At 38.7% G+C, this 19,535-nt stretch overlaps 1 protein-coding gene across 2 annotated transcripts in view; it reads right to left on the reverse strand.

Annotated features, from left to right (window-relative positions):
- Positions 1-19,535, reverse strand: part of LMNB1 (lamin B1) — a gene marked incomplete at its 5' end in the record, with an annotated part of 66,373 nt that overhangs the window by 32,051 nt on the left and 14,787 nt on the right. For both annotated transcript variants that reach the window (XM_082457868.1, XM_082457867.1), the window contains 2 exons: positions 1,401-1,526; positions 2,167-2,323. In XM_082457868.1, coding sequence (XP_082313994.1) covers positions 1,401-1,526; positions 2,167-2,323 — 283 coding nt within the window. The remainder of the gene's footprint in view (positions 1-1,400; positions 1,527-2,166; positions 2,324-19,535) is intronic.

Genomic DNA, 19,535 nt, shown 5'->3' on the forward strand with positions numbered 1-19,535 from the left:
CTAGAGCCCATGCCTGGCAACAAGAGAAGCCACTGCAATGAGAAGCCCGCACACCACAACGAAGAGTAGCCCCCGCTCGCCGCAACTAGAGAAAGCCCGCGTGCGGCAACGAAGACCCAATGCAGCCAAAAATAAACAATAAATAAATAGATTTATTTAAAATAATAATAATGATAATAATAATAATTATACGACAGCATTCACTATAGTTTCCAAGAAGCTTTCACACACAATATTCCACTTTGATCCTCACCACACCTTGAAGAAAAAATAGCAGGTACTGATATTTCACTTTTAAATAGGAAACTGACTCAAGAACTGTCCAAAGTCTGGCTGCTTATCCAGTGAGTGCACTTTGCCCCCACAATACCTAGTTTAATACTGTATTGTCATAAAAATGGTCAGATTTTTATTATATTATTTTTTCTCCAAATAAAAAAAATTATTTAACTTCTACAATAAATTTCTATTTTAAAAGCATTGTTAGTCACCATTTTCAAAATTACATTACTTTTAAAAACATTATGTATTTAACTGCATGTTCTCTAACCTGGGTGAATTCCAACCCTCTTCAATTTTGAGAAAATATATATTCCCCTTTCTTCAACTGTATTACAGTATATTTCTTTTTTGGCAAAAGTTGCTACCTTCACCCCTCAAGGCTTAACCAGAGAAGTTACGGCTTATAAATGAAACTGTTAGATATACATATATAACTATAAATGCTCTGGGTAACCAGCCCCCAGTGGTTGCTGCCTCCCGGTATTCACCGGCTGTGTGATCCCCCTTCCATAGTGCATCCTGGTTGGTCTGTGTGATGGGGAGCGAGGGTATATCACTTTGGGATTATTTTATAGAAGTTAATGTGGCCTGTCTTGCTCTCTCTCTCTCATCACTCACTCTTGAAGAGTCCTATCATGAGCAGCCCCTATAGAGAAGCCCATGCTGAACTGATACCTCTGGCCAACAACCTATGAATGAACTCCAAAGCGGTTCCTGCAGCCCAGGCTGAAAGCCTGACTACAACCTCATGAGAGACCCTGAAACAACCATCCAGTTAAGCAGCTCTCAGATCCCTGACCTTCAGAAACTGTGAGATAATAAAAGTCTGTGGTTTAAGTTACTAAGTTTTGAAGTAATTTGTTAGGCAAAATATATAAATAATACAAATGCAGAGGTTGATAGTAATTAACAGCTGTGGCCAAGCCTTTTTAAGTTAGATGGCAGTAAAAGCTTTTAAGTTTACCATAGCACCCTGAGTTCTTCCTCACAGTCTTTTAGCAGCAGTGCCTTAAATAATTTGCCTACAAAACTCTTCCCATTTTTCATACGTATAGCTTATAACAAAGCCTTTTGGGATCCCTCCATTCCTTAAAAAAAATAAAATTATATATAATTACCTCCTCATACATGTTTTTACGAAACTCCAAGTCCTCAGTAAGGCTCTGACAGCGATTCTCCAAATCCACTTTAAGTAAAGTTTCATCTGCTAACTGTTTTTTCGCAGCAGCTAAAGAGGCTTCCAACTAATATAAGGAAAAAGAATTAATGAAAATTATACAGCAACCATTTAGCAATGAATTTAATAGATACCTACAGATTGAATCAAATCAAGTATTACAATTTCTATATATTTGTTAATGTATGAGAGTCCCTCATGATAACATTTATCACAGAACTGTGGGTTCAACTGCTGGTGCCACCCACAGAGTGTCACATCAAAACACCTCTCAAATTTGGTAAACGGCAACAGGGAATGAACAGAAACCTATGACTTATATTTCAAAACTCAAACCAACGCTTTTAGCTACCACTTTCATTTTTTCCTGTGTGCAGAGCACCATTATGACACCTTCTCTCTTCTTACCTCGCATTTTGGTACAATAATGAAATAGGCTGTGAGAGCAAGAAACAGAATGAGCATAAGCACAAGAGAGAGGACGAAGAGCAGCAACAAATCTGCATAATCCAGACACAAGGACTGAGAGGTGAGCGTGCTTTACATGCTAGCTAGTTCAAGGCTATCCTTGCAGGTGAACCACCCACCAAAATAACTTAATAAATTTTAAAAAATAAAAAGCATAAAATAAATTTTACAATCAATCAATCAAGACAGATGGGGCAATTAACCTGCCAAATACGGCTCAAGAGCAGAGTTTACCTTACCTGGGCAATCTGATCCTTCAGATCCTCCAAATCGCTCTCTAAACTTTTTTTATCACCAAGTGCAGTAGCCAGAGCTGCATCTTTCGAATTCAGCGCTGCTTCGTATTCTCGAAGCTTGATCTGGGCTCCACTGAGATCAGATTCTTTCTTAGCATAACTGCAAGACATTTGAAAAAGTGCAAGAAATCAAATTATACCTCTGACTTGAAGCCTTCTCCCTCCCTGCTTAAGGGGGAAATAAAAGAAGAGGCAATTTAAATAAAGGCTGCCATAACCTACTAAAATTACAGGAGCAATTCAGGAGAACTATATCTAGAGTTTTTGGTGAATAATAACTTTCTCTTTCAATGATTTCCCTTCCCTGATTAGGAATGACTCTAGGTCTAAAATGTCCATAGGCCCAACGTACCAGAATCCTGGTTGTCTCTGACGGAGAACACAAGTCTTCCTTTTTCTATAAAGAGGCATCTATATGCTTCACTAAAACATTTTTGAAGAAATGGAAATTTACTATTTTTAAATAAAATGAATATTATAAAACAAGATATACAGGAGATATAAATCAAGATAAACGATGAGATTAAATAAGTGAAAATGAAAAGTTACTTTAAAAAATAACTTTATGACTTGATGATATATAGAAACTCCTCTGACATTACCTAAGAATTAACTGACCCCAAGCTTGCAAGTAGTTTCCATTTCTTACATAAGAGGTGATTTTAAAATTTCCTTAACTACAAATAAGGGGCTTCCTAGTATTTTGAAGAAAAGTTAATTTTTCTGTTTATACTATTAACTCCCCAAGAATGAAACTCAAATTAAGGTTTCTTTTACTTCTAAATATCACTTTTTAATTCAATGGAATTCTACATTATAAAATTAAGGTTCCTTAGGATATATTTTGTCAAATAATTATATTTTAAAGATCAGTATTTTTTAATCCAAATAAGTCCATTATCATTAATTAGTCATATGGGAAAAGCCTTAATAACATAAAAATTCTTGATAGCTGTTCTTAATTAAAACATATTATAGACAAGTATTTCTACTACTGATGTTTGAGAGTGAGCTTGACAGAGGAATCTTTAGTTAACAGAACTTTTTAAAAATATTGTAATATAATAAAATGAAGAAAAGAACTATCCAAAGGATAAGCAAAGGCAGTTGAAGAGAAGATTTAATAGTACTCATTTTGGTATTATACAACAACTACGTACACACATAAAATCTCAGCAGTCATATCACAATAATTTTTTTCTTAAATCCTGTATTTTTAAAAACCACAAGATGGCAGCCTTTCCCTGAAGACTTTGTGTAGGAAGGCGGGGGATGGGGGGGGTGGGGATATCAACTGTTGGGGAAAAAAAAATTCCATACAGTCATTACTTTATAACAAAAATGCCTAGTTCATACAAGTGCTGGGTCTGAAAGCTAGGAACACCATAGAAAAGAATCACTGCTTGTGGAGGAGCTATTACTTTACCTCACTATATAAATGACCAGAGCTGGCAGGGAAAAATACCATAATACATTGTTTTAAAACAAAATCATATTTTATAGAGAATTACACAATATTTACAAAAGCTACTTATTCAAAATTACTTACTTAACAGTTACAAAAACCCTACTGCACCACTGTCTAATATTTAAGTCTCAGACCATAATGTGGTGCTTCTCAACATGGTGCCTCAAGGCAGGAGAGTGAACCTGTGCTTCCCAGAAACCAAAATGGCCCACCAAGGATACTGAGTTTAAAAAAAAAAAAAAATTCACACCAATTTTACTGGCTACTGCATGTTCTGTCTGTTTGATTTCATTGGCTTAATAGATAATAATACATGTCATGATTCCAAATTCAGAATGTCGTAGCACAAGTGAAATTACTGCGCAATGGTCTTGTGGAGTGTAGGAAATTTGAGAAGCCAAAAATTAGGACAGTACACCTAAATGGCTAGAATATGGTGATTTCTTCAACAAAAATCAAGACCAGGTAAGACAAGGAGTGGTGGACTAAGGGGATGAGTAGGATACGCTATTATCCTATTGTGAAAGGTACCCTCCAGCCCTGCAATGGTACCAGCTGAAATCTAATGTCAAGTTCTTAGTCACTTATACCGCTGCTACTCTGCAAAAATATAAATTGTTCCATTATAAATTCTTTCTTAAAGTTGTAACTTTTACATTACTGAACAAATTAAGCAGATATACATCAGAAGTTGGAAATGTGCTTAAAATTACAAATAAAAGCTAACCCCTTATATGCCCTGGCTTGAGGGAAGAGTCGAAAACTATTTCTGCACCTTGCACATACTTATATTACACTTACCATACTGATCCTATCTATTTGTGGATATACTTAGCTACCTTGAGAGACTGAGAACTCTTTGAGGGCAATGGCCATGACATATTATTCCTCTGTCTTCTGTATAGACAACCTGTAGACAATGAGTGTTTTGGTAATTGTTAAATGAAAATCCCCCATACACTCCCCCCAAAAATTCACTCTGCTTTTTTTATGCGATGTAAAATATCACATCTTTTCCCACAAGAAAAAATAACTGTGACACTTCTATAATCTCTAAAATTCACATTCCTAGATGTCCTCCCTATTACCTTGCCAATTTCCAAAGCTAGATGGGTCATGAAAAAAATTTTTGCTTACACTCAAGTCTCCATCTGCTAAGAAGCCAAAAATCAGTAAGTTTTATATGCCATATAAGCACAACAAGGACAAACATGGGCCAAGCAGCAAGTTAACATCTTGAACATAACTGTTGTCATAGTTTTCTAGTTGTATTATTATTTTTCATTCATTAAAAATGATGCAAGTAGATTGGTTCAAAATAGCGGAGTAGAAGGACGTGCTCTCACTCTCTCTTGCAAGAGCACCAGAATCACAACTGCTGAAAAATCATCGACAGGAAGACACTGGAACTCACAAAAAAAGATACCCTACATCCAAAGACAAAGGAGACGACACAATGAGAAAGTAGGAGGGGCGCAATCACAATAAAATAAAATCCCACAACTGCTGGGTGTGTGACTCACAAACTGGAGAACACTTATACCGCAGAAGTCCACCCACTGGAGTGAAGGTTCTGAGCCCCATGTCAGGCTTCCCAACCTGGGGGTCAGGCAACGGGAGGAGGAATTCCTAGAGAATCAGACTTTGAAGGCTAGTGGGATTTGATTGCAGGACTTCGACAGGATTGGGGGAAACAGAGACTCCATTCTTGGAGGGCACACACAAAGTAGTGTGTGCATCGGGACCCAGGGGAAGGAGCAGTGACCCCCATAGGAGACTGAACCAGACCTACTTGCTAGTGTTGGAGGGTCTCCCGCAGAGGCGGGGGGTGGCTCTGTTTCACCGTGGGGACAAGGACACTGGCAGCAGAAGTTTTGGGAAGTACTCCTTGGTGTGAGCCCTCCCAGAGTCTGCCACTAGCCCCACCAAAGAGCCCGAGTAGGCTCCAGTGTTGGGTCGCCTCAGGCCAAACAACCAACAGGGAGGGAACCCAGCCCCACCCATCAGCAGACAAGCAGATTAAACTTTTACTGAGCTCTGCCCACAAGAGCAAGAGCCAGCTCTACCCACCACCAGTCCCTCCCAACAGGAAACTTGCACAAGCCTCGTAGATAGCCTCATCCACCAGAGGGCAGACAGCAGAAGCAAGAAGAACTACAATCCTGCAGCCTGTGGATGAAAAACCACATTCACAGAAAGATAGACAAGGTGAAAAGGCAGAGGGCTATGTATCAGATGAAGGAACAAGATAAACCCCAGAAAAACAACTAAATGAAGTGGAGATAGGCAACCTTCCAGAAAAAGAATTCAGAATAATGATAGTGAAGACGATCCAGGACCTCGGAAAAAGAATGGAGGCAAAGATCGAGAAGATGCAAGAAATGATTAACAAAGACCTAGAAGAATTAAAGAACAAACAAACAGAGATGACCAATACAATAACTGAAATGAAAACTACATTAGAAGGAATCAATAGCAGAATAACTGAGGCAGAAGAACAGATAAGTGACCTGGAAGACAGAATGGTGGAATTCACTGCTGCGGAACAGAATAAAGAAAAAAGAATGAAAAGAAATGAAGTCAGCCTAAGAGACCTCTGGGACAACATTAAACACAACAACATTCGCATTAGAGGGTCCCAGAAGGAGAAGAGAGAGAGAGAAAGGACCCGAGAAAATATTTGGAGATTATAGTTGAAAACTTCCCTAACATGGGAAAGGAAATAGCCACCCAAGTCCAGAAGGCACAGAGTCCCATACAGGATAAACCCAAGGAAAAACACACTGAGACACATAGTAATCAAGCTGGCAAAAATTAAAGACAAAGAAAAATCACTGAAAGCAGCAATGGAAAAACAACAAATAACATACAAGGGAACTCTCATAAGGTAAACAGCTGATTTCTCAACAGAAACTCTACAAGCCAGAAAGGAGTGGCATGACATATTTAAAGTGATGAAAGGGAACAATCTACAACCAAGATTACTCTACCCGGCAAGGATCTCATTCAGATTCGACGGAGAAATCAAAAGCTATACAGACAAGCAAAAGCTAAGAGAATTCAGCACCACCAAACCAGCTCTACAACAAATGCTAAAGGAACTTCTCTAAGTGGGAAACACAAGAGAAGAAAAGGACCTACAAAAACAAACCCAAAACAATTAAGAAAATAATAGGAACATACATATGGATAATTATCTTAAACGTGAATTGATTAAATGTTCCAACCAAAAGACACAGGGTTGCTGAATGGATACAAAAACAAGACCCATATATATGCTGTCTACAAGAGACCCACTTCAGACCTAGGGACACATACAGACTGAAAGTGAGGGGATGGAAAAGGATATTCCATGCAAATGGAAATCAAAAGAAAGCTGGAGTAGCAATACTCATATCAGATAAAATAGACTTTAAAATAAAGAATGTTACAAGAGACAAGGAAGAACACTATATAATGATCAAGGGATCAATCCAAGAAGATATAACAATTATAAATATATATGCACCCAACATAGGAGCACCTCAATACATAAGGCAACTGTCAACAGCTATAAAAGAAGAAATCGACAGTAACACAATTAATAGTGGGGGACTTTAACACCTCACTTACACCAATGGACAGAACATCCAAACAGAAAAGTAATAAGGAAACACAAGCTTTAAATGACACAATAGACAAAATAGATTTAATTGAGATTTATAGGACATTCCATCCAAAAACAGATTACACTTTCTTCTCAAGTGCGCACAGAACATTCTCCAGGATAGATCACATCTTGGGTCACAAATCAAGCCTCAGTAAATTTAAGAAAACTGAAATCTTATCAAGCATCTTTTCTGACCACAATGCTATGACATTAGAAATCAATTACAGGGAAAAAAAACGTAAAAAACACAAAAACATGGAGGCTAAACAATACGTTACTAAATAACCAAGAGATCACTGAAGAAATCAAAGAGGAAATCAAAAAATACCTAGAGACAAATGACAATGAAAACACGATGATCCAAAACCTATGGGATGCAGCAAAAGCAATTCTAAGAAGGAAGCTTATAGCAATACAATCCTACCTCAAGAAACAACAAACATCTCAAATAAACAACCTAACCTTACACCTAAAGGAACTAGAGAAAGAAGAACAAACAAAACCCAAAGTTAGTAGAAGGAAAGAAATAATAAAAATCAGAGCAGAAATAAATGAAATAGAAACAAAGAAACAATAGCAAAGATCAATAAAACTAAAAGCTGGTTCTTTGAGAAGATAAACAAAATTGATAAGCCATTAGCCAGACTCATCAAGAAAAAGAGGGAGAGGACTCAAATCAATAAAATCAGAAATGAAAAAGGAGAAGTTACAACAGACTCCGCAGAAATACAAAGCATCCTAAGAGACTATTACAAGCAGCTCTATGTCAATAAAATGGACAACCTGGAAGAAAAGGACAAATTCTTAGAAAGGTATAACCTTCCAAGACTGAACCAGGAAGAAATAGAAAATATGAACAGACCAATCACAAGTAATGAAATTGAAACTGTGATTAAAAATCTTCCAACAAACAAAAGTCCAGGACCAGATGGCTTCACAGGTGAATTCTACCAAACATTTAGAGAAGAGCTAACACCCATTCTTCTCAAACTCTTCCAAAAAATTACAGAGAAAGAAACACTCCCAAACTCATTCTATAAGGCCACCATCACCCTGATACCAAAACCAGACAAAGATAGTACAAGAAAAGAAAACTACAGACCAATGTCACTGGTGAACATACATGCAAAAGTCCTCAACAAATTACTAGCAAATAGAATCCAACAGCACATTAAAAGGATCATACAGCATGATCAAGTGGGATTTATCACAGTGATGAAAGGATTCTTCAATATATGCATATCAATCAATGTGATACACCATACTAACAAACTGAAGAATAAAAACCATATGATCATCTCAATAGATGCAGAAAAAGCTTCTGACAAAATTCAACACCCACTTATGATAAAAACTCTCCAGGAAGTGGGCATAGGGGGAACCCACCTCAACATAATAAAGGCCATATACGACAAACCCACAGCAAACATCATTCTCAATGGTGAAAAACTGAAACCATTTCCTCTAAGACCAGGAACAAGACAAGGATGTCCACTCTCACCACTATTATACAACATAGTTCTGGAAGTCCTAGCCACGGCAATCAGAGAAGAAAAAGAAATAAAAGGAATACAAATTGGAAAAGAAGAAGTAAAACTGTCACTGTTTGCAGATGACATGATACTATACATAGAGAATCCTATAGATGCCACCAGAAAACTACTAGAGCTAATCAATGAATTTGGTAAAGTAGCAGGATACAAAATTAATGCACAGAAATCTCTTGCATTCCTATTCACTAATGATGAAAAATCTGAAAGAGAAATTAAGGAAACACTCCCATTTACCACTGCAACCAAAAGAATAAAATACCTAGGAAAAAACCTACCTAAGGAGACAAAAGACCTGTATGCAGAAAACTATAAGACACTGATGAAAGAAATCACAGAGGATACAAACAGATGGAGAGATATACCATGTTCTTGGATTGGAAGAATCAATATTGTGAAAATGACTCTACTACCCAAAGCAATCTACAGATTCAATGCAATCCCTATCAAATTACCAATGGCATTTTTTACATAACTAGAACAAAAAATCTTAAAATTTGTATGGAGACACAAAAGACCCTGAATAGCCAAAGCAGTCTTGAGGGGAAAAAATGGAGCTGGAGGAATCAGGCTCCCTGACTTCAGACTATACTACAAAGTTACAGTAATCAAGACAGTATGGTACTGGACAAAAACAGAAATATAGATCAATGGAACAGGATAGAAAGCCCAGAGATAAACCCATGCAACTATGGTCACCTTAGCTTTGAAAAAGGAGGCAAAAATATTCAATGGAGAAAAGACAGCATCTTCAGTAAGTGGTGCTGGGAAAACTGGACAGCTACATGTAAAACAATGAAATTAGAACACTCCTTAACACCATACACAAAAATAAACTCAAACTGGATTAGAGACCTAAATGTAAGACCGGACACTATAAAACTCTTAGAGAAAAACATAGGGAGAACACTCTGACATAAATCACAGCAAGATCTTTTTTGATCCATCTCCTAGAGTAATGGAAATAAAAACAAAAATAAACAAAGGGGACCTAATGAAACTTAAAAGCTTTTGCACAGCAAAGGCAACTACAACGAAAAGACAACCCTCAGAATGGGAGAAAATATTTGCAAATGAATCAACGGACAAACGATTAATCTCCAAAATATATAAACAGCTCATGCAGCTCAATATTTAAAAAACAAACAACCCAATCCAAAAATAGGCAGAAGACCTAGATAGACATTTCTCCAAAGAAGACATACAGATGGCCAAGAGGCACATGAAAAGCTGCTCAACATCACTAATTATTAAGAGAAATGCAAATGAAAACTACAATGAGGTATCACCTCACACTAGTTAGAATGGGCATCATTAGAAAATCTACAAACAACAAATGCTGGAGAGGGTGTGGAGAAAAGGGAACCCTCTTGCACTGTTGGTGGGAATGTAAACTGATACAGCCACTATGGAGAACAGTATAGAGGTTCCTTAAAAAACTAAAAATAGAGCTACCATATGACCCAGCAATCCCACTGCTGGGCATATACCCAGAGAAAACCATAATTCAAAAAGACACATGCACCCCAATGTTCACTGCAGCACTATTTACAATAGTCAGGACACAGAAGCAACCTAAATGCCCACTGACAGACAAATGAATAAAGAAGATGTGGCACATATATACAATGGAATATTACTCAGCCATAAAAAGGAACGAAATTGGGTCGTTTGTAGAGACGTGGATGGATCTAGAGACTGTCATACAGAGTGAAGTAAGTCAGAAAGAGAAAAACAAATATCATATATTAAGGCATATATGTGGAACCTAGAAAAATGGTACAGGTGAACCAGTTTGCAGGGCAGAAACTGAGACACAGATGTAGAGAACAAACGTATGGACACCAAGGGGGGGAAAAGTGGCAGGGTGGTGGTGGTGGTGGTGGTGGTGTGATGAATTGGGAGATTGGGATTGCCATATATACACTAATATGTGTAAAATGGATAACTAATAAGAACCTGTGGCATAAAAAAATAAATAAAATAAAATTCAAAAATAAATAAATATACTTACACAAAAATAAATAAATAAAAGCCTGCCCTGCTGAACTCCAGAGTAGCTACGGGCTCACTTGGCCAATGAAAAGTGGGCAGAAGTGACACTAAGAACATAGTTTCACATCTTTCTTTCCCTCTGTCTCAATGACAGGAAATGTTCCCAGGAGAGGCTACTCCATCAGCGTGGCTTCAGTATGGAGATATGGAACGGAGTGGCAGCTGAGCCTTTATGGGACATAGGAGTGAGAAATAAACCCTTATTATCATAAAAAAAAAAACCCTTATTATCATAAAAAAAAAAAAAGATGCAGGAGGGCTTCGCTGGTGGTGCAGTGGTTAAGAATCCGCCTGCCAATGCCAGGGACACAGGTTCGAGCCCTGGTCCAGGAAGATCCCACATGCCGCGGAGCAACAAAGCCCATGCGCCACAACTACTGAGGCTGCGCTCTAGAGCCCACGAGCCACAACTACTGAGCCCACGTACTACAACTACTGAAGCCCACGTGCCTAGAGCCCGTGCTCCGCAAGAAGAGAAGCCACTGCAATGAGAAGCCCGCATACTGCAACGAAGAGTAGCCCCCGCTCGCCACAACTAGAGAAAGCTCGCATGGAGCAATGAAGTCCCAATGCAGCCAAAAATAAATAAATAAAATAAATTTATTTTTAAAAAAATGATGCAGGAAGTCTTGAGCTAATTACCAGCACACGGTCGAAATGCAGAAACTTGCAAAACTGACATCATAAAACATTCGCACATGAATAGAAAAATACACATCACCTAAGCACAGAGTAACATCTGACAATGCTCTGGAACAAAGAGTACTTTAGACAGGAATCCAAAGTTATCAGAAAGTATCACTGAAGAGACTGGCATTTTTCTTTGACTATATTTCCTAACTGGATTTGTTCACTTACTGACTTGCCTATTCCTACCTCCAGATAAGGAGACGTTCTCACGTATGCACACTGCTGAGTGTAAGTCAGAAAACATACCGATTTACTGTAGATGTTTACCTGAGAACCAAAACTTTAATTGCAGCTAGGAAAAAAGTTTTTAAAAATGTAGTTAACACTCTATTCTAATTAAGAATTTCCTTCCTTAATAAACAAAATTAGGGCTTCCCTGGTGGCGCAGTGGTTAAGAATCTGCCTGCCAACGCAGGGGACACAGGTTCAAGCCCTGGTCCGGGAAGATCCCACATGCCACGGAGCAATTAAGCCTGTGCGCCACAACTACTGAGCCTGCACTCTAGAGCCCATGAGCCACAACTACTGAAGCCCACGTGCCTAGAGCCCATACTCCGCAACAAGAGAAGCCACTGCAATGAGAAGCCCGCACACCCCAATGAAGAGTAGCCCCCGCTTGCCACAAATAGAGAAAGCCCGCGTGCAGCAACGAAGACCCAACGCAGCCAAAAATAAATGATAATAAAATAAATATTTTAAAAATCTTATCTATAAATAAAAATAAATAAAATTAGCTTTCATTTCAAGTAAGCTTGACTGCCAGTCATAGCAAGCAACCAGGTCTAATCAAATATCTGACCATTAAAAAAAATAATCAGCTGGAAAGGATACATTCACATTCCTGTTAACATTCTATAGCAGTGAGTCAAGAGTAACAGACATAGCCTCAGTGATGTACTTCCCCAACAGAACCTGGTTCTAATTAACAATCTGAGACCTGTCTTTATAATCTCCTGAGGCCTGTAGGATTAACCTAAATGCAAGTCGTTACTTGCTACTTTCTGAATTACTCCTGACCACCTCTGACTACCAGCAATACCACTGTACTTCACTGCTTTAATCATCTTGGTTTCTCAACTTACCAACTCTCTGAAGTTGACTTGTTTTAGGATCAGCATTTCAACCCTGGCTTCTGCACTGAACTACCGGGCTCTGGAACTCAGTGTCTGCTCGCTTAGGACTCTGTACTACCCTTTCTGTTTGGATGACTCAAGTCTCCCACTCCCTCAGGGGTATCCTTTATTTGTCTAAGGGTACCCCATTCCAGACTACTCCCACCAATAAGGAAGTGGAGATTAGAAAATGCAACCGGGACTTCCCTGGTGGTCCAGTGGGTACGACTTCGCACTCCCAATGCAGGGGGCCCAGGTTCAATCCCTGGTTGAGGAACTAGATCCCACATGCATGTCATAACTAAGAAGCCTGCATGCTGCAACTAAGAAGTCCACGTGCCACAACTAAAGATCCTGCATGCCAGAATGAAGATCCCACGTGCTGCAACTAAGACCCAGCACAGCCAAAATAAATAAATATTTTTTTTAAAAAGAAAGAAAGAAAATGCAACCAATTACAGAATTGCTGGAAAATGAATGAGGGTAAATGCATCATTGTTAGGTAGTAACTGTAGAGCATTTAAATAAAGTCATACCACATATATATAAGACACAGAAAATAACTTAAGACCTAGTAAGTATATAATAACTACTTTAATCATGCTGTAATTTTAACACTTGAAAAATTAGACTGACCACTTAAACAGGGAAGAATTAGTGTGAAACAAAAATTAAGAAGCAGAACTGGAGGGACAAACACATACTTAGGACATAATCTGAAACTCATTACAGGACAGTTTTAATTAATCAGGTATTGGCAAATTATTGCCTTCCTGTTAATATTTCACTGGTCAGTTTATACCATACAAGTCAGTATATATCACAGACGCTCAGCTGAATGAATTCTCTAGTTTGACTAGTAACACAGCCACAGAAGTCCCTGAACTCAGCTTCTCTAAATCACCTATTATGTACCCGTGAACAAAGAATCCATGTTCATTTTCAGTATGGGATCTATACACATGCTTGGGTTTGGCTTCCTTCTTTTACAAGTGCCATTAATTTTCACTTTTTTCTCAAGTACTTTTGTCCTTGTTCATTGATTCTCATATACAGAAATATAAGAACAAAGTGTTACATTAAGCAATTCAAAATGAGACCTAAATTATTAGATGGTCTCTTAGAGATAGAATAATTACATTCCCAGAAAAAGGTATACAAAATTAGTTTTTGGATATTAAATGGCATTTCCATGAAACCCACCAAAGATTATTACACTGCATATATACAAGAATAGATAAGGGCAAGAATTTGTGTTCACCAAATGCTTGCTAAATGAATAAATTCTGTTGGAGATGTGTATTCTTATGGAAAAATTCACCCAAAGTATAATATTGATAGACTTAAGAATGCAGACTTTTAAAAGCTACACATCTGAAAAAAACAGACAAGAAACATTCATGTTTCTAAAGATAAAAAATAGAAATTCAAATATCTGGATTTTTTAAATGACTGCCTTCACATGTCAGATAAAACAACAGCTTACGGAAACCAAAACTGACTCTGAGGTCAGTTTTAAATCCCATTCATAATATTCTATAGCAAAATACTAGGCAACTCTCTGGTTGCTTAGATAACTTCTTAGCAATTTTGAGAAGCTATTATAGATTGTCAGGTTCATCTTATATAAGAGTAGCTACTCAATAAATTCAGACTGATAATTTTTCCTAATTTATAATCTCCTAGATGGAAATGAGACTACAAAGGAAGATGAAAGACCAACAAGAAGAACTCATGCCAATGATTTCAAGGCCTGTGTCCAGCTACCTTTCTTAACTCAGCACTCATCTCTGACATTCACCTCAGGACCATTCTTATTTAGAAAAACAAACAAATTACAGGGAATGAAAGGGAAAAGCCATTTAGTTTTTTACCTGCAATCAGATAACAGGAACCATTCTTAATAAAATTATTTCTAATCATATCCACAAAACAAAGATTTTTAAATCCTTCAAAACAGATCCACTCTACATGGAGAGCCAGGCCAGTTAGGCCCAGCTGTTTGAGCTCTGTGTTAATATACAGCAAGGTTCTTCTGAACAGCTGTCTGGTGGCAGTTGAACACCACTCAACACTAGTGCAGTTATTCAAGTGACTATCAAATAATCCCATTTCTGAGGCTCTCTTCATACCTAGAGTTCAGAATCAACATGCCATTTTTATTATCTAGCCATGGTCCAGACTTTTAGAGGAAAAATAAACTTTATTTGGGCTCAAGGTAAAGGTTATTAATATGCCCAAACAAAAACCTTCTGTCCTGAAACTAAGTAATCTATCTCAAAATAATAGACTCAAGCTGCATATTAAATGTGTTTGCCCTAACATTCATTTATCAGCTTCAATACTGTCCTCAAAGTATCTTCCCTTCCAAAGGGAGAAGGGATGTGAGCCACTATATTTCTACTATGGAAAATTAATGAACTTCTCTACAATTAAGATAAATGTAATTTAATACACAAAATCTCCAGAAAGTCGTGTTATCACAATTCCATTAACAAGGATCTCCTCTGACACAAGCAAAAGACTAAGATGCTTCTGAACAAACTCAAAAGGTGCAATGGATAATTTCTGGTGGTAATAAAATTCTACTACTCATTCAATAAACTGAGCAGTCAACACATTAGCAACAACCCAATCAAAATCAGGCAAACCCTAATTGCAATCAGATTAAAATTAGGAAAAATATTAAATAAGACCAACACTGGACCACAGACCATTTCTCTGAACAAAAGAAATCCACTGACATAACAGACAAAAGAGTGGGGAGTGGACACATACAGTTTAAGTCCTTACAAAAAATGACTTATTGGGGAAAAACACAACCAACAATCGCAACTTTGTTATATATGCCAGGCCACTGATCTGGGTGAGTGGAAATCAGCAACGAACAAAATATACCATCTGATCTTATGGAAGGTACCTTATACTGGGGAGAAGCAAACAATAAACAAATAGCTATACAGTAGGGGTAAACAGTATTTTGAAGAAAAAGAAATCAGAATAAAGAGTTAGAGAGGGACTTTCCTGGTGGCGCAGTGGTTAAGAATCCACCTGCCAATGCAGGGGACACGGGTTCAACCCCTGGTCCACAGAGATCCCACAGGCTGCAGCGCAACTAAGCCTGTGAGCCACAACTATCGAGCCTGCACTCTAGAGCCCACAAGCTACAACTACTGAGCCCGCGTGCCACAACTACTGAAGCCCACACACCTAGAGCCTGTGCTCTGCAACAGGAGAAGCCACCGCAATGAGAAGCCCGCGCACTGCAACGAAGAGTAGCCCTGCTTGCCGCAACTAGAGAAAGCCCACGCACAGCAACGAAGACCCAACACAGCCAAAAATAAATAAATAAAATAAATAAATTTATTTTTAAAAGAGAGAAAGAGAAGAGGGGAGGGTGATCATTTTATATAGTGTGGTCAGAAAGAGACTGATTTTATGCCAATAGCCATTTTTCACATCAGAAAATCACTTTTCAAACCCAGATTTTATCCAACAATACAGTTACTAATATCATTAGTTATTTCACTGTTCCTCTATGGGTTATATGCAACCCAATCTTATAGGAAAATAGTCTCCTACAAAAATGGTTATTACTAAGTCAATAATTATTTTGGGGGGGCCTAGAGAGTGCAGGAAATGTGCTGATACAAGAAGAAGCAACATCAGACACTAGCCCTGTCCACAGAGAGTTCCACTGTAATAGGGGAATCAATCAATCACACAAAATTGTCTTAACAAATCAAACTTGTCAGCAACTTTCTTGTCTAAGAAAGACAAAAAAGTACACAGTGCTGCAAGAACACCTGATGTAACTTCTGGGTAAAGATGGCACATTAGACATTACTCCACTATTACCCCTTCCAGAAACACAACTGAACAACTGAGGAACAAATTCACAATGAAAACAACTGACGAGGAAAGAACAAAATTTTAGAAGCTGAAATTAGATGAGTGAAAACGAGCTTAGTCCACCCAAGAGTGCTGAATCCCAAAGCCAGACACAGGGCTATGTGAGAAGTAACCTAATTTATACTGCAGATACTGCTGATAGCAAGAGATACCCTGGTACTCTGAAGTAGGACTAGATGAAAATCTATTTAAGAAGCAAAGCAGATCGCACTCCAAGTTCCTGGGCCAATGGCCCCTCATTCACCAGGATAAAAGAGGAAAGGTTTATTCTCTAAGGAGTAAAACAGAATCTCAGACCTGGCGTCACCTGGTACAGCCAAAGGCAGCACTACCATACTGAAAAGGCAGGAGAATTCCAGTGGACTTTTACAGATGCTGATGTCGCCTCTCAATCTCCCTCAGCTTAAAGCACGCTGTGCAGCCAAAGCCCAAGAGAGAAGACCTGAAGACACTGATACTGGGTGTTCCCAATGAAATGATTCCACTGTTACACAATGAAGCTTAGTTAAGAAGCCCCACTCATGCGTAGAACTTCCCATCAGATTTTTAGAGCCCTACTTCTAAATACAGAGGACATACAATAGTCATCAGACCTCTGAGAAAAACTCTGTGAATGGACTCACCCAATGGCCATTCCACCCTCCCAGTTGTGCTTTCTTAAACTAGAAAACTAAAAACTACATTTGCCAGAATCTCTTGCAGCTAGGCTTCTGGATGCAAATTATGTACTCTAATACATCCATAAGTGATATGAAAGAAAGAAGTATCATGGGGCCACCGTCCTGGTCTTTGTGGCAATTTTGTTGCTGATAAGCAGGGTCATTAAAACCTGAAGTTCTTTTGTCCTATATCAATACCACACACATTACTGTAGTAAACTTTGAAATCAGGAACTGACTCCTTCAATTTTTGAGATTGGTTTGGCTATTCTGGATACCATGCATTTCCATTTAAATTTTAGCTCAGCTTGTCAATTTACAAACGAGGCAGCTGTGATTCTGATAGAAACTGCACTGAATCTGTGGGTCAGTATGGGGAGAATTGCCATCTTAACAATATTAAGGTGTCTAGACACGGCTGTGGGCTCAGGAAGTCTTAGGGCAGCCTCTCTGCTGACGGGTGGGGCTGTGTTCCCACCTGGTTGGCGGCTTGGCCTGAGGCGTCCCAGCACTGGAGCTTACAGACTGTTGGGTGGGGCCAGGTCTCAGTGCTGGTTACCTGGGCAAGATGTCCGCCTCGAGGAGAGTTCATGCAGATGGATACTCCCCAAAGTGTCCGCCACAAGCTTTCATGGCCCCAGAAGAACCACAGCCAACCCCCACCTCCCCAGGAGACCCTCCAAGACCAGCAGCCCCAGATCCAAGATGTCCAGTCCCTTGAAGCAGGTTCTGGCTGTGATGGTCACCACCTTCCACAAGTACTCCAACCAAGAGGGCAACAAGTTCAAGCTGACTAAGGGGGAGATGAAGGAACTCTGCACAAGGAGCTGCCCAACTCTGTGGGGGAGAAGGTGGATGAGGAGGGCCTGAAGCTGATGGGTGACCTGGATGAGGACAGCAACCAGCAGGTGGGCTTCCAGGAGCACACTGCTTGTCTACCCCTCATCACCACCGCGTGCAACGGCGTCTTCCAGGGCTCCCCAGAGCAGCCCGGATGCAGAACTCCTGGCTCCCTGCCATGGGTCTCTTGGGCCCAGGAGGACTCTGTCTTTTTTAGTTTTATATTCAGTAGACGTTTTTGCTTCTTGACAACCCCCTGCCAAAAAAAAAAATATATATATATACCAATATTAAGTCTTCTAATCCATCAATATAGGATGTCCTTCCACTTATTTAGGTCTTCTTTAATTTCTTTCAACAATGTTTTGTGATTCTCAGTGTACAAGTCTTGTACTTCTTCTGTTCAATTTATTCATAAGTACTTCATCTCTTTGATGCTACGGAAAATGAAGTTTTCTTAATTCCATTTTTGGAGTGTTCACTGCTAGTTTACAGAAATACAGCTGAGTTTTGTACATTGCTTTCATACCCTGAAATCTTGCTGAACTTGTTTATTAGCTTTCAAGAGTTTTTAGTTTTTGTTTTTTACAGATTCCTTAGGATTTTCTTAGAATCATTTCATCTGCAAATAGAGACACAGGTGACCCTTGAACATCAAAGGTTTTAACTACAAGGGTCCACTTACGTGCAGATTTTTTTCAATAGTAAAAACTATAGTACTACATGATCTGCAGTTGTTTGGCTACAGAGGGCTGCCTATAAGTTATACATGGATTTTTGCCTTGCAAAAGTCACCCCCCCCAACCCCCGTGCTGTTCAAGCGTCAACTGTGTAGTTGTTTTACTACTTCTTTTCTGATCTGAATGCCTTTTATTTCTTTTTCTTCCTTAACTGCCCTGGCTAGAACCTCCAATACAATGTTGTATATAAGTGGTAAGAGTGGGCAACCCTGTCTTATTCCTGACCTTAGGGAGAAAGCAGTCAGTCTTTACCATTAAATATGATGTTAGCTATAGGTTTTTCACAGATACCTTTTACCAAGTTAAGAAGTTCCCTTTTATCCCTCATTTGAATATTTTTATCATGAAAGACTGGTACATTTTGTCAAATGCTTTTTCTTCCTCTATTGAGATGATCATATAGTTTTGGTCCTTCGTTCTATTAATATGGTATATTACACTGTTTACTTTCACAGACTGAACCAACCTTGCATTCCCAGGATAAATCCTACTTGGTGATGGTGTATAATCCTTTTACATGTTGGGTTTGGTTTGCCAGTATTTTTGCACCTATATTCATAAGGGATATCGGTCTGTAAAGTTTTTCTGAAATAACGTCCATTCTAAGTCCATTCTCCAGTTTGCTTGGTGTCATGAG

This window comes from Balaenoptera physalus (genome assembly GCF_965194825.1).
Source record: "Balaenoptera physalus genome assembly, chromosome: 3".
Taxonomy (NCBI): domain Eukaryota; kingdom Metazoa; phylum Chordata; class Mammalia; order Artiodactyla; family Balaenopteridae; genus Balaenoptera; species Balaenoptera physalus.